This window comes from Drosophila gunungcola, unplaced genomic scaffold, assembly GCF_025200985.1.
Source record: "Drosophila gunungcola strain Sukarami unplaced genomic scaffold, Dgunungcola_SK_2 000040F, whole genome shotgun sequence".
In the NCBI taxonomy this organism is placed as follows: domain Eukaryota; kingdom Metazoa; phylum Arthropoda; class Insecta; order Diptera; family Drosophilidae; genus Drosophila; species Drosophila gunungcola.
In genome coordinates this window covers 668157-691351 of record NW_026453210.1, presented here as the reverse complement: position 1 = coordinate 691351, position 23195 = coordinate 668157, and the positions used below count along the sequence as shown (strand labels likewise).

General features: G+C 37.1%; 1 protein-coding gene across 3 annotated transcripts in view; it reads right to left on the bottom strand.

Moving 5' to 3' along the window:
* The window catches only part of LOC128263974 (eIF-2-alpha kinase activator GCN1), a 72977-nt gene that overhangs the window by 6620 nt on the left and 43162 nt on the right, over nucleotides 1–23195 (bottom strand). Inside the window, exon 4 of one of the 3 annotated variants that reach the window (XM_052999255.1) lies at nucleotides 11791–12351. The exons of the other annotated variants lie outside the window; for them this stretch is intronic. Within the exon in view, the coding sequence (XP_052855215.1) occupies nucleotides 12277–12351 (75 nt within the window). The 3' untranslated portion in view covers nucleotides 11791–12276. Of the gene's footprint in view, nucleotides 1–11790; nucleotides 12352–23195 lie in introns of those variants that run through there. 3 annotated transcript variants of the gene reach the window in all.

Here is a 23195-nt window from a genome sequence, read left to right as displayed (position 1 = left end):
AAAGACTGTTTTTTCCCCGTTTTTTTTAGTTTGAGGTAAAAAAAATCGCTGTAAATTTTTATTAATAAATACAAAGGATCGGTTTAGTAGATTTTGAGTTCTGATGTTCACGAACTTCAAAAAAGACGTTTTCGGGAAAATCGATTTAGAGGTTTTCATACGCGAAACTCTGTAACTCCGTTTGTTTTATTCGGATTGACTTGGAATAAGTGCAGAAAAGTTAAAACGCTTTTGAACTCACGCTCTCTCTCTCTCTCTCTCTTAAAAGTTCCTTAAACTGCTCGCTAGCAAATATAAATTTAATAAAATATGAATAACAATTTTCTGTGTTTCTGCAAGAAATGCAATCTGATGGTCAGAGCTGACCTGTTGGCTATCTGAAAATTTAGTGCACACTGAGGGCGCTGGTTTTACATTCCGAACAAGTGATGACCTATCGAAGAAGCCCAATCTGCGATTCTTATGTGACGCTTGTTTCGAGGATGCGAACGAAATGTAATCGTTCATGCGCCAAAAAAAAAGGCGGCCTTTTAGAGCTTGTTAGCCGCAAGCTATTAACGGAGTCAACCAAGCGCAATAAGGCCTCTGGTGGTAGGCCCGCAGCCATCAGCACGCGAGCAGCAGAACGCTCCTGAGAATCAGCAGATTTGGGACCCGAACAATGCGTAACGGATGGTGTGCAGCCAGGGACTTCCCAAATTTATAATTTGTCCGCTGTGGCTTCCCAATCCGTGAACGCACACAACCCAACTAGCTTAACTTTACCGCAGGCTGAAGTTGGTTCTGAAGAGACTTAGTCTGCAGATCCGAAATCACTTCCACTCAAGAAACAAATATTTGTTTCCCGGCTATCCCCTGCTCAGACATCTTCTAATGTGCTGTCTTATATACAAGACAGCACTAAAGCCGATCATGTTTATATAAAAGTGAAAAAATTTAACTTTCCTTACGCTAGGGACAATTCGTCTTTCAAGATAAATATCCCAATCGAGCTTTCTGCTGTGACGACTTTTAGCCGCAACACATGGCAAAAGAGTTCGAAGCTGAACCAAAAAGAAAAGGCCAGTAAGAGTCAGTACTCCCAGTCGAAGCCCGACTAGTGTGCCAACTTCTTCTTCAGCTCCCTCCTTTGCTTCCTCTTCAAAAAACTAACATCCCGCCTCCTTCTTTCTTATCAAAATGCAAGGAGCTTACTTGTTTAGTTTTTTCTTTTCATCCAATGTTATTACTCTATGTTTACAGAAACCTTATTAAAACCGGAGATATTTAGCTCCATAGTTTTCCCGGGTAAATACACAATTTATAGGCTTGATCGTCTTACAGATGAGGAGGAGGCGTCTAGATTGCTGTTGACTCAAACCTCACGTCTGAATAACTACCTTTTAATGAAATGAATGACATTGAATTTCTAGGTAAAAGAATTATCGTTAACTGATAGTTTTATATGTATTGCTTATTCATACATTCTGCCAGCATCTGAGTTCCCGATTTCTGCGAACCTTTCCGTTATCCAGTCCATTTTAAAAGAACCGTCAATAGTTTCAGGTGAATTTTATTCACCGAATGCCACTTGGCCCACAGATGAAAAAACTAATATCTTACTTCTTTTGGCGCAACAAGACTTATTTACGGCTGGCTTGACATTACTCTATCTCAAGTGAACCATGTTCCGAATTTTTTCGGTCGCTTACTGGATTTGTTATTTGTTTTAAATCCAAAAAGCGCCTGTTTATTAAAACTTATCAAACAACTTTAAAGCTGATTGTTGATGCAGTATCAGAGCTTAAGGAAAAATCTGAGAAGTCTGTTAAACGAAGCTAGACTAATTTTGACCGCCTAAATACCTGTATATCTGGCTTTAATTTGTCCAAACTCTCTTTATGCACTAACATGGGTGAGGCTGTTAATATCTTTTGTAGTGCCTTAAAATCCTTCTTTTCTGTGTGCGTTCCGTTACAATATCCGTCAAACTCAAATAAGCCTCGATGGTTTAATAATAAATTATTTCGCCTAGAAAAAACGAAGTCCAGACTTTATAATAAATTTGTAGTTTTTGGAAAAAAAAAATTGCCTTTTCTAGATACATAAGTGATTGGTCTAATTTTACCGTGCTTAATTAATTAATGTTATATATTTAATTGTAGTATCAAATTTTCAAAAGATCCAAAACAGTTTTATAATTTTGTTAACACTAAGCGCAGCCGCTTACCCAGCATCGCCTTTATTTGCAAATCTGTAGCAAACTCTGAACAGGCAATTGCCGATCTTTTTGCGCAGTTTTTTCAAACTATTTTTCTTGGAGTCTAAGTGAAAGCTCTCTTGTTCTAGATCTGCCAAGGGTGAAGCCAGTCTACTTACCGGGTCCTGACGGTGTTCCTAGCTATCTGATAGATACTGCGCAGAGACCCTGTGCAGACCACTTCAAAAATTGATTACCCTATCCTTAGAAAGTATTGACTATTTGGAAGGAATCATTTGTTATTTCCCTTCATAAAAAGGAAAATAAATCAAATACTAGCAATTATAGAGGTATCCCAAAGGTCTATTTCCATGTTCAGAAAAATACTTTTGATTTCATGCTCAAAAGTTTTAAAGGCGAAAAAAAATGTGTGATAACTTTTTTGTGGCGACATCTATATGTTCTTTTTTTAATTAAATACACATTATTATACAACATTTAAAGAATGTAAGAACAAGTTTTTAAAGAAAAGCAATGAAAAATAAGCCGGTGACCGTAAAAAAAAAAGTTGGTTTGCGGTGAACATCAAAACTCTTGACCGGATTATCAGAAAAAAAATGTATATGCTTTATAAAGCTGATGAATTTTTCAAGGTAATAACAAAGACTGTTTTTTCCCCGTTTTTTTAGTTTAAGGTAAAAAAAATCGCTGTAAATTTTTATTAATAAATACAAAGGATCGGTTTAGTAGATTTTGAGTTCTGATGTTCACGAACTTCAAAAAAGACGTTTTCGGGAAAATCGATTTAGAGGTTTTCATACGCGAAACTCTGTAACTCCGTTTGTTTTATTCGGATTGACTTGGAATAAGTGCAGAAAAGTTAAAACGCTTTTGAACTCACGCTCTCTCTCTCTCTCTCTCTCTTAAAAGTTCCTTAAACTGCTCGCTAGCAAATATAAATTTAATAAAATATGAATAACAATTTTCTGTGTTTCTGCAAGAAATGCAATCTGATGGTCAGAGCTGACCTGTTGGCTATCTGAAAATTTAGTGCACACTGAGGGCGCTGGTTTTACATTCCGAACAAGTGATGACCTATCGAAGAAGCCCAATCTGCGATTCTTATGTGACGCTTGTTTCGAGGATGCGAACGAAATGTAATCGTTCATGCGCCAAAAAAAAAGGCGGCCTTTTAGAGCTTGTTAGCCGCAAGCTATTAACGGAGTCAACCAAGCGCAATAAGGCCTCTGGTGGTAGGCCCGCAGCCATCAGCACGCGAGCAGCAGAACGCTCCTGAGGATCAGCAGATTTGGGACCCGAACAATGCGTAACGGATGGTGTGCAGCCAGGGACTTCCCAAATTTATAATTTGTCCGCTGTGGCTTCCCAATCCGTGAACGCACACAACCCAACTAGCTTAACTTTACCGCAGGCTGAAGTTGGTTCTGAAGAGACTTAGTCTGCAGATCCGAAATCACTTCCACTCAAGAAACAAATATTTGTTTCCCGGCTATCCCCTGCTCAGACATCTTCTAATGTGCTGTCTTATATACAAGACAGCACTAAAGCCGATCATGTTTATATAAAAGTGAAAAAATTTAACTTTCCTTACGCTAGGGACAATTCGTCTTTCAAGATAAATATCCCAATCGAGCTTTCTGCTGTGACGACTTTTAGCCGCAACACATGGCAAAAGAGTTCGAAGCTGAACCAAAAAGAAAAGGCCAGTAAGAGTCAGTACTCCCAGTCGAAGCCCGACTAGTGTGCCAACTTCTTCTTCAGCTCCCTCCTTTGCTTCCTCTTCAAAAAACTAACATCCCGCCTCCTTCTTTCTTATCAAAATGCAAGGAGCTTACTTGTTTAGTTTTTTCTTTTCATCCAATGTTATTACTCTATGTTTACAGAAACCTTATTAAAACCGGAGATATTTAGCTCCATAGTTTTCCCGGGTAAATACACAATTTATAGGCTTGATCGTCTTACAGATGAGGAGGAGGCGTCTAGATTGCTGTTGACTCAAACCTCACGTCTGAATAACTACCTTTTAATGAAATGAATGACATTGAATTTCTAGGTAAAAGAATTATCGTTAACTGATAGTTTTATATGTATTGCTTATTCATACATTCTGCCAGCATCTGAGTTCCCGATTTCTGCGAACCTTTCCGTTATCCAGTCCATTTTAAAAGAACCGTCAATAGTTTCAGGTGAATTTTATTCACCGAATGCCACTTGGCCCACAGATGAAAAAACTAATATCTTACTTCTTTTGGCGCAACAAGACTTTATTTACGGCTGGCTTGACATTACTCTATCTCAAGTGAACCATGTTCCGAATTTTTTCGGTCGCTTACTGGATTTGTTATTTGTTTTAAATCCAAAAAGCGCCTGTTTATTAAAACTTATCAAACAACTTTAAAGCTGATTGTTGATGCAGTATCAGAGCTTAAGGAAAAATCTGAGAAGTCTGTTAAACGAAGCTAGACTAATTTTGACCGCCTAAATACCTGTATATCTGGCTTTAATTTGTCCAAACTCTCTTTATGCACTAACATGGGTGAGGCTGTTAATATCTTTTGTAGTGCCTTAAAATCCTTCTTTTCTGTGTGCGTTCCGTTACAATATCCGTCAAACTCAAATAAGCCTCGATGGTTTAATAATAAATTATTTCGCCTAGAAAAAACGAAGTCCAGACTTTATAATAAATTTGTAGTTTTTGGAAAAAAAAAATTGCCTTTTCTAGATACATAAGTGATTGGTCTAATTTTACCGTGCTTAATTAATTAATGTTATATATTTAATTGTAGTATCAAATTTTCAAAAGATCCAAAACAGTTTTATAATTTTGTTAACACTAAGCGCAGCCGCTTACCCAGCATCGCCTTTATTTGCAAATCTGTAGCAAACTCTGAACAGGCAATTGCCGATCTTTTTGCGCAGTTTTTTCAAACTATTTTTCTTGGAGTCTAAGTGAAAGCTCTCTTGTTCTAGATCTGCCAAGGGTGAAGCCAGTCTACTTACCGGGTCCTGACGGTGTTCCTAGCTATCTGATAGATACTGCGCAGAGACCCTGTGCAGACCACTTCAAAAATTGATTACCCTATCCTTAGAAAGTATTGACTATTTGGAAGGAATCATTTGTTATTTCCCTTCATAAAAAGGAAAATAAATCAAATACTAGCAATTATAGAGGTATCCCAAAGGTCTATTTCCATGTTCAGAAAAATACTTTTGATTTCATGCTCAAAAGTTTTAAAGGCGAAAAAAAATGTGTGATAACTTTTTTGTGGCGACATCTATATGTTCTTTTTTTAATTAAATACACATTATTATACAACATTTAAAGAATGTAAGAACAAGTTTTTAAAGAAAAGCAATGAAAAATAAGCCGGTGACCGTAAAAAAAAAAGTTGGTTTGCGGTGAACATCAAAACTCTTGACCGGATTATCAGAAAAAAAATGTATATGCTTTATAAAGCTGATGAATTTTTCAAGGTAATAACAAAGACTGTTTTTTCCCCGTTTTTTTAGTTTAAGGTAAAAAAAATCGCTGTAAATTTTTATTAATAAATACAAAGGATCGGTTTAGTAGATTTTGAGTTCTGATGTTCACGAACTTCAAAAAAGACGTTTTCGGGAAAATCGATTTAGAGGTTTTCATACGCGAAACTCTGTAACTCCGTTTGTTTTATTCGGATTGACTTGGAATAAGTGCAGAAAAGTTAAAACGCTTTTGAACTCACGCTCTCTCTCTCTCTCTCTCTCTTAAAAGTTCCTTAAACTGCTCGCTAGCAAATATAAATTTAATAAAATATGAATAACAATTTTCTGTGTTTCTGCAAGAAATGCAATCTGATGGTCAGAGCTGACCTGTTGGCTATCTGAAAATTTAGTGCACACTGAGGGCGCTGGTTTTACATTCCGAACAAGTGATGACCTATCGAAGAAGCCCAATCTGCGATTCTTATGTGACGCTTGTTTCGAGGATGCGAACGAAATGTAATCGTTCATGCGCCAAAAAAAAAGGCGGCCTTTTAGAGCTTGTTAGCCGCAAGCTATTAACGGAGTCAACCAAGCGCAATAAGGCCTCTGGTGGTAGGCCCGCAGCCATCAGCACGCGAGCAGCAGAACGCTCCTGAGGATCAGCAGATTTGGGACCCGAACAATGCGTAACGGATGGTGTGCAGCCAGGGACTTCCCAAATTTATAATTTGTCCGCTGTGGCTTCCCAATCCGTGAACGCACACAACCCAACTAGCTTAACTTTACCGCAGGCTGAAGTTGGTTCTGAAGAGACTTAGTCTGCAGATCCGAAATCACTTCCACTCAAGAAACAAATATTTGTTTCCCGGCTATCCCCTGCTCAGACATCTTCTAATGTGCTGTCTTATATACAAGACAGCACTAAAGCCGATCATGTTTATATAAAAGTGAAAAAATTTAACTTTCCTTACGCTAGGGACAATTCGTCTTTCAAGATAAATATCCCAATCGAGCTTTCTGCTGTGACGACTTTTAGCCGCAACACATGGCAAAAGAGTTCGAAGCTGAACCAAAAAGAAAAGGCCAGTAAGAGTCAGTACTCCCAGTCGAAGCCCGACTAGTGTGCCAACTTCTTCTTCAGCTCCCTCCTTTGCTTCCTCTTCAAAAAACTAACATCCCGCCTCCTTCTTTCTTATCAAAATGCAAGGAGCTTACTTGTTTAGTTTTTTCTTTTCATCCAATGTTATTACTCTATGTTTACAGAAACCTTATTAAAACCGGAGATATTTAGCTCCATAGTTTTCCCGGGTAAATACACAATTTATAGGCTTGATCGTCTTACAGATGAGGAGGAGGCGTCTAGATTGCTGTTGACTCAAACCTCACGTCTGAATAACTACCTTTTAATGAAATGAATGACATTGAATTTCTAGGTAAAAGAATTATCGTTAACTGATAGTTTTATATGTATTGCTTATTCATACATTCTGCCAGCATCTGAGTTCCCGATTTCTGCGAACCTTTCCGTTATCCAGTCCATTTTAAAAGAACCGTCAATAGTTTCAGGTGAATTTTATTCACCGAATGCCACTTGGCCCACAGATGAAAAAACTAATATCTTACTTCTTTTGGCGCAACAAGACTTTATTTACGGCTGGCTTGACATTACTCTATCTCAAGTGAACCATGTTCCGAATTTTTTCGGTCGCTTACTGGATTTGTTATTTGTTTTAAATCCAAAAAGCGCCTGTTTATTAAAACTTATCAAACAACTTTAAAGCTGATTGTTGATGCAGTATCAGAGCTTAAGGAAAAATCTGAGAAGTCTGTTAAACGAAGCTAGACTAATTTTGACCGCCTAAATACCTGTATATCTGGCTTTAATTTGTCCAAACTCTCTTTATGCACTAACATGGGTGAGGCTGTTAATATCTTTTGTAGTGCCTTAAAATCCTTCTTTTCTGTGTGCGTTCCGTTACAATATCCGTCAAACTCAAATAAGCCTCGATGGTTTAATAATAAATTATTTCGCCTAGAAAAAACGAAGTCCAGACTTTATAATAAATTTGTAGTTTTTGGAAAAAAAAAATTGCCTTTTCTAGATACATAAGTGATTGGTCTAATTTTACCGTGCTTAATTAATTAATGTTATATATTTAATTGTGGTATCAAATTTTCAAAAGATCCAAAACAGTTTTATAATTTTGTTAACACTAAGCGCAGCCGCTTACCCAGCATCGCCTTTATTTGCAAATCTGTAGCAAACTCTGAACAGGCAATTGCCGATCTTTTTGCGCAGTTTTTTCAAACTATTTTTCTTGGAGTCTAAGTGAAAGCTCTCTTGTTCTAGATCTGCCAAGGGTGAAGCCAGTCTACTTACCGGGTCCTGACGGTGTTCCTAGCTATCTGATAGATACTGCGCAGAGACCCTGTGCAGACCACTTCAAAAATTGATTACCCTATCCTTAGAAAGTATTGACTATTTGGAAGGAATCATTTGTTATTTCCCTTCATAAAAAGGAAAATAAATCAAATACTAGCAATTATAGAGGTATCCCAAAGGTCTATTTCCATGTTCAGAAAAATACTTTTGATTTCATGCTCAAAAGTTTTAAAGGCGAAAAAAAATGTGTGATAACTTTTTTGCGGCGACATCTATATGTTCTTTTTTTAATTAAATACACATTATTATACAACATTTAAAGAATGTAAGAACAAGTTTTTAAAGAAAAGCAATGAAAAATAAGCCGGTGACCGTAAAAAAAAAAGTTGGTTTGCGGTGAACATCAAAACTCTTGACCGGATTATCAGAAAAAAAATGTATATGCTTTATAAAGCTGATGAATTTTTCAAGGTAATAACAAAGACTGTTTTTTCCCCGTTTTTTTAGTTTAAGGTAAAAAAAATCGCTGTAAATTTTTATTAATAAATACAAAGGATCGGTTTAGTAGATTTTGAGTTCTGATGTTCACGAACTTCAAAAAAGACGTTTTCGGGAAAATCGATTTAGAGGTTTTCATACGCGAAACTCTGTAACTCCGTTTGTTTTATTCGGATTGACTTGGAATAAGTGCAGAAAAGTTAAAACGCTTTTGAACTCACGCTCTCTCTCTCTCTCTCTCTCTCTTAAAAGTTCCTTAAACTGCTCGCTAGCAAATATAAATTTAATAAAATATGAATAACAATTTTCTGTGTTTCTGCAAGAAATGCAATCTGATGGTCAGAGCTGACCTGTTGGCTATCTGAAAATTTAGTGCACACTGAGGGCGCTGGTTTTACATTCCGAACAAGTGATGACCTATCGAAGAAGCCCAATCTGCGATTCTTATGTGACGCTTGTTTCGAGGATGCGAACGAAATGTAATCGTTCATGCGCCAAAAAAAAAGGCGGCCTTTTAGAGCTTGTTAGCCGCAAGCTATTAACGGAGTCAACCAAGCGCAATAAGGCCTCTGGTGGTAGGCCCGCAGCCATCAGCACGCGAGCAGCAGAACGCTCCTGAGGATCAGCAGATTTGGGACCCGAACAATGCGTAACGGATGGTGTGCAGCCAGGGACTTCCCAAATTTATAATTTGTCCGCTGTGGCTTCCCAATCCGTGAACGCACACAACCCAACTAGCTTAACTTTACCGCAGGCTGAAGTTGGTTCTGAAGAGACTTAGTCTGCAGATCCGAAATCACTTCCACTCAAGAAACAAATATTTGTTTCCCGGCTATCCCCTGCTCAGACATCTTCTAATGTGCTGTCTTATATACAAGACAGCACTAAAGCCGATCATGTTTATATAAAAGTGAAAAAATTTAACTTTCCTTACGCTAGGGACAATTCGTCTTTCAAGATAAATATCCCAATCGAGCTTTCTGCTGTGACGACTTTTAGCCGCAACACATGGCAAAAGAGTTCGAAGCTGAACCAAAAAGAAAAGGCCAGTAAGAGTCAGTACTCCCAGTCGAAGCCCGACTAGTGTGCCAACTTCTTCTTCAGCTCCCTCCTTTGCTTCCTCTTCAAAAAACTAACATCCCGCCTCCTTCTTTCTTATCAAAATGCAAGGAGCTTACTTGTTTAGTTTTTTCTTTTCATCCAATGTTATTACTCTATGTTTACAGAAACCTTATTAAAACCGGAGATATTTAGCTCCATAGTTTTCCCGGGTAAATACACAATTTATAGGCTTGATCGTCTTACAGATGAGGAGGAGGCGTCTAGATTGCTGTTGACTCAAACCTCACGTCTGAATAACTACCTTTTAATGAAATGAATGACATTGAATTTCTAGGTAAAAGAATTATCGTTAACTGATAGTTTTATATGTATTGCTTATTCATACATTCTGCCAGCATCTGAGTTCCCGATTTCTGCGAACCTTTCCGTTATCCAGTCCATTTTAAAAGAACCGTCAATAGTTTCAGGTGAATTTTATTCACCGAATGCCACTTGGCCCACAGATGAAAAAACTAATATCTTACTTCTTTTGGCGCAACAAGACTTTATTTACGGCTGGCTTGACATTACTCTATCTCAAGTGAACCATGTTCCGAATTTTTTCGGTCGCTTACTGGATTTGTTATTTGTTTTAAATCCAAAAAGCGCCTGTTTATTAAAACTTATCAAACAACTTTAAAGCTGATTGTTGATGCAGTATCAGAGCTTAAGGAAAAATCTGAGAAGTCTGTTAAACGAAGCTAGACTAATTTTGACCGCCTAAATACCTGTATATCTGGCTTTAATTTGTCCAAACTCTCTTTATGCACTAACATGGGTGAGGCTGTTAATATCTTTTGTAGTGCCTTAAAATCCTTCTTTTCTGTGTGCGTTCCGTTACAATATCCGTCAAACTCAAATAAGCCTCGATGGTTTAATAATAAATTATTTCGCCTAGAATAAACGAAGTCCAGACTTTATAATAAATTTGTAGTTTTTGGAAAAAAAAAATTGCCTTTTCTAGATACATAAGTGATTGGTCTAATTTTACCGTGCTTAATTAATTAATGTTATATATTTAATTGTAGTATCAAATTTTCAAAAGATCCAAAACAGTTTTATAATTTTGTTAACACTAAGCGCAGCCGCTTACCCAGCATCGCCTTTATTTGCAAATCTGTAGCAAACTCTGAACAGGCAATTGCCGATCTTTTTGCGCAGTTTTTTCAAACTATTTTTCTTGGAGTCTAAGTGAAAGCTCTCTTGTTCTAGATCTGCCAAGGGTGAAGCCAGTCTACTTACCGGGTCCTGACGGTGTTCCTAGCTATCTGATAGATACTGCGCAGAGACCCTGTGCAGACCACTTCAAAAATTGATTACCCTATCCTTAGAAAGAATTGACTATTTGGAAGGAATCATTTGTTATTTCCCTTCATAAAAAGGAAAATAAATCAAATACTAGCAATTATAGAGGTATCCCAAAGGTCTATTTCCATGGATTTCGAGTTACTGCGCAGAGACCCTGTGCAGACCACTTCAAAAATTGATTACCCTATCCTTAGAAAGAATTGACTATTTGGAAGGAATCATTTGTTATTTCCCTTCATAAAAAGGAAAATAAATCAAATACTAGCAATTATAGAGGTATCCCAAAGGTCTATTTCCATGGATTTCGAGTTATCCTTTTTAAAAGCTCTGTCAGTAAGCTGATCCAACCAAGGCTGATCCAAGAGCAGCCCACTTCTTTTTACATTACTTATTAAAGATCTCCCTTAATCTTGACAAAATCGTCCTTATGTACGCAGGTAACTTTAAGTTATGATGAACTTGGCGTCCTTCTAGACCCAAAACGTACATTTTCTGACCATATTTAGACCATGGTGAATAAACCCAGGGCTGGGATTTATAAAAATTTAATGACCCGTATGTCACAAAGACCTTATTTATTTCATTAGTTCGTCCAATCCGGAGTATTGCTCACCACGTTGGAGTCCCGAATATGGTGTGCATATTGACCAAACAGAATCTGTGCAAAAAACTTAATAGTATTTGCTCTACGGGGCCTTAAATGAGATGAAAACCTTACCTTACCATATTACTCTAGTTGACTTCTCCTAATAAAAAAATTCAACCGCAAAACGATGCTTGGTATTACTTTTATTTGTAAACTTATTAACGGGGATGTGGAGAGTTCCGAGCTACTAGGCCACCCACATTTTTCAGTGCCTAATCGTACTACTAGGAACTATATTCCTCATATTTTGAAACATTGTAGATCGAACTCTGACATACATGAGCCATTTAGAGTACTATGTAATGTCTATAATATAATTTTTGCTACTGACTCTTAACCAATTTTATAAGCATTAATCTTATCTTACTTAACACGTTATTAGTATTTTTAATTGGTTTTTTAGTTTGGTATAAATTTTAAATTAATTAACCCATTCTTGTACTATCCTTTTTTCCCCTAGGGAAAAGGGCGCCGCGCGTGGCAAGCTTTGCTTGGTGACAGAAGGGCAACTTGTTTGTACTGATCATAGCACATCAACGTCCGAAAAATTGCCCAGGCGTAGCTGACGAATCGGAGATGAGAAAGTTCTTATCATAACTCGGTGTTTTAAAGTTTCTTTTAGTTTCTATACGTCCAGATATAACATTTGCACAGAAAAGCAGAAAAAAACTTTTTAATTTATTTTAATGATTGTTCCGATAGAAGGTATATGATATAATCGGCCGATCCCACTCCTGTTCGCTTATATACTACCTGCAAAAGAAAGATGACTTTTGAGAAACTCGGCTTTAGCGTTCTCATTATGCAACTAAACAGGACTGTTATAGTTTTCACTCGGAAATGAATTTGATACCATTTTCATTTTTCCTTATAACATAAAAAATTTCGCTTCTTTTGATTCCTTTTATTTTCAAACAAAATCAGCTGACTGTCACCTGTCCCTTATTAACAAAGGCGTTTGATTTGCCAGAGTTTTGCTGCCTCGGGCTGATTAAATTTTGGCCCGCTGATGTCCCTCAGGTAATGGAATTAATGGTATACTAGTTTAAGGGATAATATACAGCCAGAAGGCCCAAAAAACATATAAACAAGTTCATATACCCTTGCAGTTTTTGCAAAAACTAAATATTCTCGAAAACATTAAAATTGTGCTTTACTTGCGTGTATGTTTTAAAACATTGAAGCTATGATGATTTGCAGCTTAAATATTCGATAGTTCCTGTGGCAGCATCGTTTTAATAACATTAAAAGCGTAATTCTATACTATAAAGTTTAAAAGAATTAAAAAAGAAAAATAACAAAATAGAAATTACATTTAAAAAAATTTTATATATTTTTACTGTTTCTATGGGAGCTATATATTAAACCATAATTCTGAAATATTTAACTTTTACTATATATCGAAGAACTAAAACAAAAATGCAAACACCTCAAATTTATAATTTTTTTTGTATTTTTTTCCGATTGTTCCTATGGGAGCTATATGATATAGTCGTCCGATTTTGATGAAATTTAAACCGTAGTTCTGAATTATTTAACCATTACTATATGTCGAAGGACTAAAAATAAAATTAAAAACCGCAAAGTTATAATTTGTTTGTATTTTTTTTTCGATTTTTCCTATGGGAGCTATATGCTATAGTCGTCCGATCCGGCACGTTCCGACTTATATACTACCTGCAATAGAAAGACAACATTTAAGAAAGTTTCGTGCAGATAGCTTCAAAACTCAGAGACTAGTTTGCGTAGAAACGGAGGGACAGGCGGACGGACATGGGTAGATCGACTCTCCTAGTGATGCTGATCAAGAATATATATTCTTTATAGGGTCGGAAATGTCTCCTTTACTGTGTTGCAAACTTCTGACTGAAATTATAACACCCTCTGCACTGGTATAAAGATCGAAAATATTTGAAAAAATTTATTCAATCAAATTGATTTCACGAGGTAAACAAATTTAAGTAAATACCTTTATGTTTAAAATGCATTTTTTTAATTTTTTGATTCGGAGCACTCCATTAAACGTTTACCCACTTTGAAGTGTAAGTTTGATTTAAAGATGTCTAACTAAGAGCATCTATTGCGCGAAAATGAAGCAGAATTTACGATTTGTATTCTATTAGAAACCCGGCTTACCATGAAAAGGTTGTGACACTTTAGCAACAATTTGCTTACTGCGTGAATCTTTTACTAAAAATAAGACACGGAGGTATATCACAGAACCAGGTAAAAACCTTGGAAAATATCACTGATATTTTAAAAACAATTTTAGATCCAAACAAGACCTTAACCGCTTTTTCGACGGAGGAAATTTTTCAAGTAATACAAGACGCCTTCCCGAAGTATTTCGCAGACTCTTAATTTTTTAAGATGCTTGACTTTTCTACACAATCTCAGTGACCCTGACGAATCTTTTTGTTTTTTATAGATTTTAAAACTATAAATTTAGTTAGTACCCATTAATAGGGCCATTTGGTTGATTATTGGCCTCGTTAGCTCCCGGGCTGGTAAGTCATTTTGTGTTCTAGTTTTGCAGAGAGCGCGTGCTAGCTGGTTTGAGAAGCTAGTAATGATGATGCCTTAAGTGGAAGTTTTGAGCGACTTGAGATAGCTGTATCATCGGCGAACGTGGATGTCATCAGTCGCTGGGTCGTGGGTATATCCGCTGTATGTATAAAGTAAAGACTGGGTCGTAGGACGCATCCTTGTGGTACGCCTTCTGCGAAAAGTTAAGCAACTTTTGTGTCGTACCAAGAAGACTCGGTTTAAAAGCACCTTGTGAACATTTTGAGGAAGTAGGAGTTTAATTTTATAGATAAGACCTTCCAGCCCTACTCTGTCGAAAGCCTGAGAGACGTCTAGGAATGTAGCAGAGCAGAACATCCTGTGTTTTCAAAAGCAGTTCGAATTTCCGAGGTGATTCTATTGACTTGTTCAATGGTACGATGCTTATCTCTAAATCCAAATTGATGATCCGGGATGATGCTGAGTTCTGTCAAATGTGGCATAATTCGTTGAAGAATAAGTTTTTCCAAGAGCTTGGACAGGCATGAAAGGAGACTTATCGGTCTGTATGACGAGGGAAGAGTTTTATCTTTTCTTGGCTTTGGAATCATAATTTTAATAGATGTTTTCCACGGTTGAGGATTTTGTTATGGCATTAAAAAAATTTTCCGATGTAATATATGATGACCTTAGAGATCTCAGTATTGTGGAATGAGACGTATGTGGTGTGTTCGCCTTGGCTCAGTGCTGGTTTTGTGAACGTGCCTGCAGCTCCATTTAGTATAAAAACGTTGTAAAAATGCTTTGCGAAACCTTTTGCATTTTCTGGATTGCTGTTAGCCCAAGAGCCATATTGGTCTCGCAACGGTGTTTCAGCTGGAATTGGTGGGCTTATGTTAGGGAGAGCTTTCCAGAGCGGAAATCTTTTGTTTGTAGGTGATCATTTTTGAATAAAGGTTTCTTGGGCCTGCCTTTCTTCTTGCATCAGTATTTTAGAAAACTTGCGTATGGCAGCTACTAGTTTTTCGTGTGCAGGTGGTGATTGGAACCGTACCTGGATACCGAAGAGCGTTAGCGAATGACACTCCGGATGTTGGGTGAACGGAGTTTTTCTTGATTTGCTTCGTTTCTTGACTAAGGTCAATACTTAACATAGGCTGCGGAACTTTATTGCTGTTAATTATGTTTATGGCTCCTTTTACCGACAATAGAAACGTTAAGTTCAATTCCTTTTATTACCACTTGCAGCCCTTTGCTGCTTTTTAGCTGGTATGCATAAAAACTTTTGGTTTTGTCTTGTAACGCTTTGATTACAATTCGGTAGTTCTAGTAATTTAGAATTGGGAGTTTGGTTTCTTTAAGGTTGCTTTTGATCAGTGACGACACGTAAACGTATTTTTTTGTTTACCAGCTCATTGCTTATTGTTTCACGTAAGTAAATGAGAGGCGGTTTGGCCTTGGGGACTTGTTGGGCTCTACTTCATCATCGTCGTCTTTGTCCAGCAGTGAGAACTTATTTTCGTAAAGAGGGTTTTTGATCTTGGCCAATTTGCGGGCTAAGCTTAAGCTTTACATTTACATACCTATCCATACCAAATTGTAGCATAGGGTGGTTTGATGCATTTTCGATTTATAATGACGGTACCAAGCATTTGTAGGTGGGCTACAATGTGAAACCGACTGGACTTTGACTGGCCTTTTTGCTAATTTTGGCGGAGCGAATAAAACACACGACCGCTCTGCTCGACTGCATAATGACCAAATTAACAGTATAATAAGGACTCATCACAGGGGAGTAGAGGAAAAGTGTCAGCGTTTGAAATAGGAAATCTTTGTACCCCAATTAAAAGCCCTTATTTCTCAAGTAACCAGGGGTTGCCAAATTTGTTTCACCCACAGAAGCCCCCTTTCATTTTTCCCAAAACCCCGAACGGACATGATTGGACATACTACAAATACAATTGATAATAGCTACAATTTGACAATTATAGACACTTATAACCGATGCACAATTGGAACTCTGTACTCGCCACTAAAGCTTTCAAATTTTTCTTCATTCAATTCCGGATACCAAATAAATATAGTTTCTGATCAGAGAGCCAAGTTCTCTGGTGCAGTCTTTATAGACTTTTTGTCACAGTGCAACATTGAACTACATGTTACATCTTTTCTACAATCGAGTTGTAACTCGACGTTTGAATGTTTACACTCCACCCTGACAGAGATTTACAGAAAAGTCTTGAGTAAAAGGAAAGAATTACGGCTAGCCCTAGACCACGACGAGTTACTTTCTGAAGATTTTATAATAGATATATAATAAAAATATACATTCAAGCACAAATCTAACAATATTCTAGCTTTTTAGTGGCCGAACCCAACTATTTGAAAAAATAATATGGTTTCATAGCGAATATGACTATCTAATCAAATTGAACGAATTTCAAACTACACTTTTCTCTACTATCAAAAAGCTTATGGAACATACGACTAAAATACGAACAGAGCGACTGAACGAAACAAGGACAAACATCAATAACTTTATATATCAGAATAATATCGACATACTTTACAACCATTTGAAAAAAATTTCTCAAAGTCTCTTATTTGCAATATTAAAAACAATTACAAAATATATACTAAATGACAACTAAATTAAAATATTCAAAAATTTTATAACAGAGCATAAAATTTAAATTATATTAGAACACGAATTTTATCCTTAGAATCTAGCACAACAAAATTAAAATTCCGATTTTATCACAAAACCAATACAATATATACCGTCTCACACCTTTGCCGTTAAATGAACACCATTGAGATAAATCTCCCATACATCCGTAACTTGACACTGTTTAGCCTACTGCAGGACTTACACCTTGGAAATTTGGATAATGGTTTAGTAGTCACTAACATGGAGGAAGGTACCACATCAACCTGATTATAATATATTTACTAGTCACATTGTCTATTTCAATTACAACCGTCGCCTGGATCTCCACAAGAAGGAAGATAATTTTTCCACCTACTTTTGCAGATCCTGTTGTCACTCCCACCATACCGAGCTAGCGTAAACAACTTGGCCCAGGCTTCCGGTCCAATATGCTGACCAAGTATCTTTAAGAAAAATAAAAATCAGTCTTAGAAAGACACTCAAAGCAGTCACATTTTTTTCGGAACTAAAACTATAATTTAATAGCTACCAGCTAACATCAGCCATCATCGGACCATAACAAAACTTTTAGAGCTAGACCTCGGGGATAAGAAGCCCTCTCAGCTATAGCGTCAAGTAACGACAAGTGAGCCTCAGCGTAATCCGGAAGTTTTGCGCTCAGCCTCTATCAAAGAGCAAACTGCACTCGCCAACGATCTCATTGAGGATAAAACTTTCGTAATGGCTACTGGACATTTCGGTCGCGGCAAGTTTCAAAGGACAGCGTGGTCGAGTTAAAGTCCGAAACTACTGCGATTAATACTTATATGGATATTCTTTAAAGTAACTTGCGTTCCAGCAATTCCAGCAGAGCCAGTCAAAGCAAGGTGCAAGCGCGAGCGCAAATTCAACTGGCTTTTCGTCGTTAATGACGTTTAATCAGAAATCATTGCAGTTCCGTCAAATTAAATAGCCAATATTCCGAGCTGCTTACTCGTTTTATCGAAATCACACGCACTAGTATACCTCTTTAAACACGCGTCAATAATGACGTAACGCATATTATCGAGACAACTGACCCCGTTTTCGATAAGCCAAGACGGGGACCTCGACGATTTAACAAGGAGTATTTCGTCCTTCAAGTAGCCAATGGGCGAACCCGATTCACAACGAGTGTCGTTCTAATAGTGATTATCGCAAACTTAATGCTTACACCATTGGAGTCGCCCTGGCGCAGCAGGATGGCGATGTCTGGCGACCAGTAAGTTTTTTCTCTCGGAAACAGCCCTCAACAAAGCGAGGGCACAACACATACGATCGCGAACTACCGGCCATTTTTCCGGCATTATAGCTTCTAAACACATTTTGGAGGGACGTTCTTTTGTTATATAAACTGACCATAAGCCATTGCAATAACCTTTAAATCAAAAATCCGCCAAAGCAAACAATGCAGTCGCAGAAGCACTGTCACTCATAAATGCATAAATGCATAAAAGCATGCCGACTAACGTCATCGCCTAAGCGATATTTGACGCACAGCAAGCTGACAAGGAAATTGCCGAACTATCTGACCAATTGACCAATTGACCAACTTGATACCTTGAGTGATATTCCATATCTTTAATCCTACTGGACCACACCAAGTTGTTCACCGCGTGGATAAGAAAGTCTACATTATAAACATGGATGGTCGCGAGAAAGCTTTACCAGTTGATCTGTTGTCTCGACTGTGTGGATTTCAGCCAGTCACCAGAACAGAAAACTTTGCAACCGCCTTTGTCACAATTTCCCGAAACAATGCTTTAGCAGTTTTTTTTTTTACCTTTCCAGTCGACGAAGTCACTGGAGGGGGCATAGATGTGGCGACCAGGGCTCAGACCTATTTCGCAACGCGAAGCAATTAACTGTTTTTATAGGAACCCTGGCGAAATGGTATCAAATGATAACTCTCTCTTCTACTGGCTTCGCAGCTAAGTTAACAGCTCATAAAATTTGTAATCCTGAATTAAACACGTCATAAAGTGAATTTAAATTATTCCACATGTCTCTAATTTTATTACAAACAGAAAAAATAATAGTCAATAATCCCTTTCCAAGTTTTTCAATTGACAACGGCATTCCACAAGGCTTCCCAAACTAAGTTATCCTTTCATAAACTAACGAAATTCTCTATTAGGATATATAAATTCCCCATTAACATAGCCGCCTTGCTTACCAGTCAAAAATTACCTTAATAAAATATACAAAATGTAATCAATATTTAAAGCTACATTTAACTTCTCAATTACAAAAATTCAACACCACACCAACTATCTTCAAACCAATGTTAAAATCCTTAGAGAACAACCTTCCTTGTCATAAATTGCTCTGCACCTCAAGCTGTAGCGTTACAGATAAAAGCATCACAATTAAAACTGGCCTTTTACTTTAATATTCTTCAGTTCTCTCGAGTGAATTAATAGCCATTCACGAAGCAGTTAAGGGGGAAAGTACCCAAAGACGTTTAAAAAACCGATTAAAAATTTTGGATGATATGGCAAGTGACAGTTGTTGACGCTATGTCGGCCGAGCGCACCAAGCAAACTTTAATCGGCGTTTTTTCAAAACCAATTTTTTTCATCTATCTTTTTTTTTAAAAGCATAAAAAACTACTGTCGGTATTCTTCGGACATGAAAATTAATCAAAAATCAACATGTTTTTTTACAAGCCTATTTTTCATGGTTAATGTTAAAACTTTTCAAAAATCGTAGAATACCGACTATCAAAAACTCTCTTCAGTGGAATAACGTTTGATTTTATGATTTCAGATGAAAATTGCAGTCAGGATCTCCTACGCCTACCGTTATCAATTTTCCATTGTTTATAATGTAAAATATGTTTTTATTTTCTTCAAACAGTGCCCTATTTATATATGACGTTAATTTTATGTGCACTGTTTTCATTAAAAAAAAAAAATCAAATCGGCCTCTACGGGTACTTCCCCCTCTGCAAGCCCCAGGAAAACACGTAATTTGCATGTCCCTACTATCCTGCCTTAAATCCCAAACTAACTCTAACAACTACTGCTACTAGCAGTAATAACCATTTCCAAAACACAAAACTTCTATGGATTCCTATCCACATCGGCATAAAGGGCAACACAAACGCATATAAAACAGCAAAAGAAACACATATATACACACAAAATAACAAAGCTAATGACATTTCTCACTATCGAAAAAAAAATATAAAATCAAAACAATCAGACCTACACAAAAACACTACTTCTTGGTTTAAAAAAATCTATACAAATTTTCATGCAAACCTTATTAAACACAACAAAAAAACTGAGATAAACGAACTTCGACTAGGACACACCACACTCACCAACGCTCATCACATGGACAAACCTCTCCCAAAAAATGTACAATGGTACCTTTGCAACAGTGTTCGCAGTGAAATGCAACATAACATTTTATTACTACAATATATTATTGAAGCAGGAGGTTCACAAGGCATTGCCATGGGGCCAACTTCTTTCGTTCTTCATATATCATTCCTACAAACGAGCGGCAGCCCGCAGCCTCCATTGAACGCTCGAGCCCCCTAGATCTCTAGACTTTAAGGTCTTGCTTTACAATTCCACTTTTAGACCAATATGGACATTAGGATCCCAGCTTTGGTAAGCAAAAAATCTCTGAGCCCATATCGAATGTTCAAAATAAAAACGTCCTCAGGGACGTTGCACTTAAATTATTTTGCAAGAGGTTTAACTCGGGCTTTCAGCTGAAGCCGTCTACTGCGAAATGAACTTCCAGCCAGCAACAACTATAAAGGCCTTTTAAGCCTGTTTCAGTTTAAATAAGTTTCATTTGAATAATAATAATTTTTATTCTAAGATTTGATTAAATTAATGTTAGTCTCCGTAAAGAGAAGATTCAATATACCGAAGCATACACCAAAACCATGTTTCAAAGTGAAATAAGAGATAACAGACACAACTATTTATCCAACAAAACAATTTAATGTCTGCAATACCACACAAGCGGAAAACCTCCGATCAATGCACAAACTGTCGAAAATTCAGTTACAACAAGACCTATTGCATCATGCGCTCAGTATGCGTTGCATTTGAAGACACTCAAAAGAGTTATGCAAAGCAAATAAGGACGATGCAACTACCCCAGCGTTAGTTCTTCAGTACCATCCAATAAGGGCACCCAGACACCCAAACGCAGAAACGCCATTATACAATACACAATGCCGTTCGCTAAAGCTTTTCGCTATCCAGGGATGGTTCCAATCTCAACAACAGGGCCAGTACCAGAATGAATCATCAAATCAACAGATCCAAGAAGAAACACTTAAAATAATTCAAAAATGGCATAGAATACTGATCGCCTTTCTGCAAAAAAGCCTCATGAACTTCATGACATTCATGCAGACATCAAAGTCGGAGCTAATAAAGAATCAAAATAACCTGATCCAAATACTTACCAACCAGAATGATAAACAATGTCCTCTCTAAGAATTGGCTTCTGTAATCAAAACGGAATTTCCCAGCACAAGCTAAGAACCGCATCAAACAAGCAAGCCCACGGTGAAAACGGCAAAAAACGTATAACATTTTTCTTCCAGCGTATGAAAAAACATACCTGCAGCCTAAATACAAACAATCACATAAAGAAAGCAGTACGAAAAACTTTAAGAAAACATTATAAGTTGCCAAGACTTATCAGACTTCATCTCTACTGCATTGCATAGAAGTTTTTGGAAGTTGCTATTTATTTATTATTTATTCGCCAATGGATAAATCCTTATCTGGCTATCAGCTAACTTAACTTAAAACTAAGTATTAATTAAAAAATATTCCCTAAGTAATTGCCTAAGCACATCCTTCTTGGATCGCCAAACCAATCGAATACTTAGTGGCAAAGAATTAAAGTCTTAAAGATCTTAAGATGGCTCATTACGCGCATAGTTAGTCCTCGCAGCACTTTCAAAAAATGGGATGATGGTACGGAGACTCCTGGCAGGGATATTGAATTTAACTGAGCTTTATATTAATGGACTATCTATATTACCAATTATAACATCATTAATAAAGAGCAAGCTCGTTATCGAACGGCGATCTTCTAGACTGCAGGTATGCAGAAGGCAAAATTGGCTAGAGTAAGCTGGCAAAGGTTCCGAAAAGTTTAACGGCTGAAGTGCAAATTTTAGGTACTTTTTCTGCAGCCTCTCAATTCTATTGATATGGACAACACTTGACGGGTTCCAAATAAAGGAAGCATATTCCACTCTTGAACGCACAAAAGCTGAGAACACTGTCAGTCGTGAGTACGGGTCCTTAAAAAGTATGGTGTTTCTTTTGACAAATCCGAACATTGCATATGCCTTCGGCAGAACATGGTTCACATGGTTAATAAACAAAAATTTACTGTCGAAAAGGACCCCAAGATCCATAATCTCAGTAAGTGCAGAGAGTGAATGGTTATTGATAACATATGTAGAAAGAATATTTAAGATACATTTACTATAGCGAACAACATAACATTTATTTAGGTTGAGAGGTAAATAGTTCTGAATACACAATAAACTGATTTTGTTCAAGTCCGATTGTAGCAAATAGCTGTCATTTAAGAAATTCACTCGCATGTATATTTTAAGGTCATCCGCATAAAGAAGATACTTGGCAGATCGAATGCAGAAACAAATATCATTAATGAAAATAATGAAGAGCAAAGGACCAAGAGAACTGCCTTGAGGAAGACCAGAGGTTGCTTCAAAGAGGTTAGAAACAAACCCGCTGACCTCAACATGATAGGATCGGTTTGCCAAATAAGAAGAGATCCAATTTAGAAAAGAGCCGTGAATACCAAGCTTAAAAAGTTTTGCTTGCAAGGCAGAGTGAGAAACCTTATCAAAAGCCTTGGCGAAATCAGTGTAAACTGTGTCCACTTGGGAATGTCAAAGGCTTGTATGCAATGTTTAGCGAAAATAGCTAAATTCGAGGTAGTAGAACGACCAGGCATGAACCCGTGCTGATTAGGGTCAATATAAGTACGTATTAGGAAGGATAATATTTTAACTACAATTCTCTCGAATAGCTTTGCAATATTGCTTATTTTAGCAATAGGCCTGTAATTAGAAACCTCAGACTTGCTTCCGCCTTTATGAACCGGTAGAATTTTGGCAATTTTCAATCTAGAAATAAATTTACCCTTAAGTAGCGAAGACGAGAGGATCATCTTAAGGGGTTGAAGAAGACTGTGATAAAATTTTTTAAGAAAAAATGAAGAAACTCAATCTATGTCAGGCTTAATGGAGTCGTCAAATTGCGAAATAGCTTCAGAAATGTCCTCATCATTTATTTCAAGGGAACCAATATTACAAATTTCTGGAATGTTATTAAGAATTTACTGGTCATTCCAGTCACAAGCAGGCTCAAAATTGGCCGAA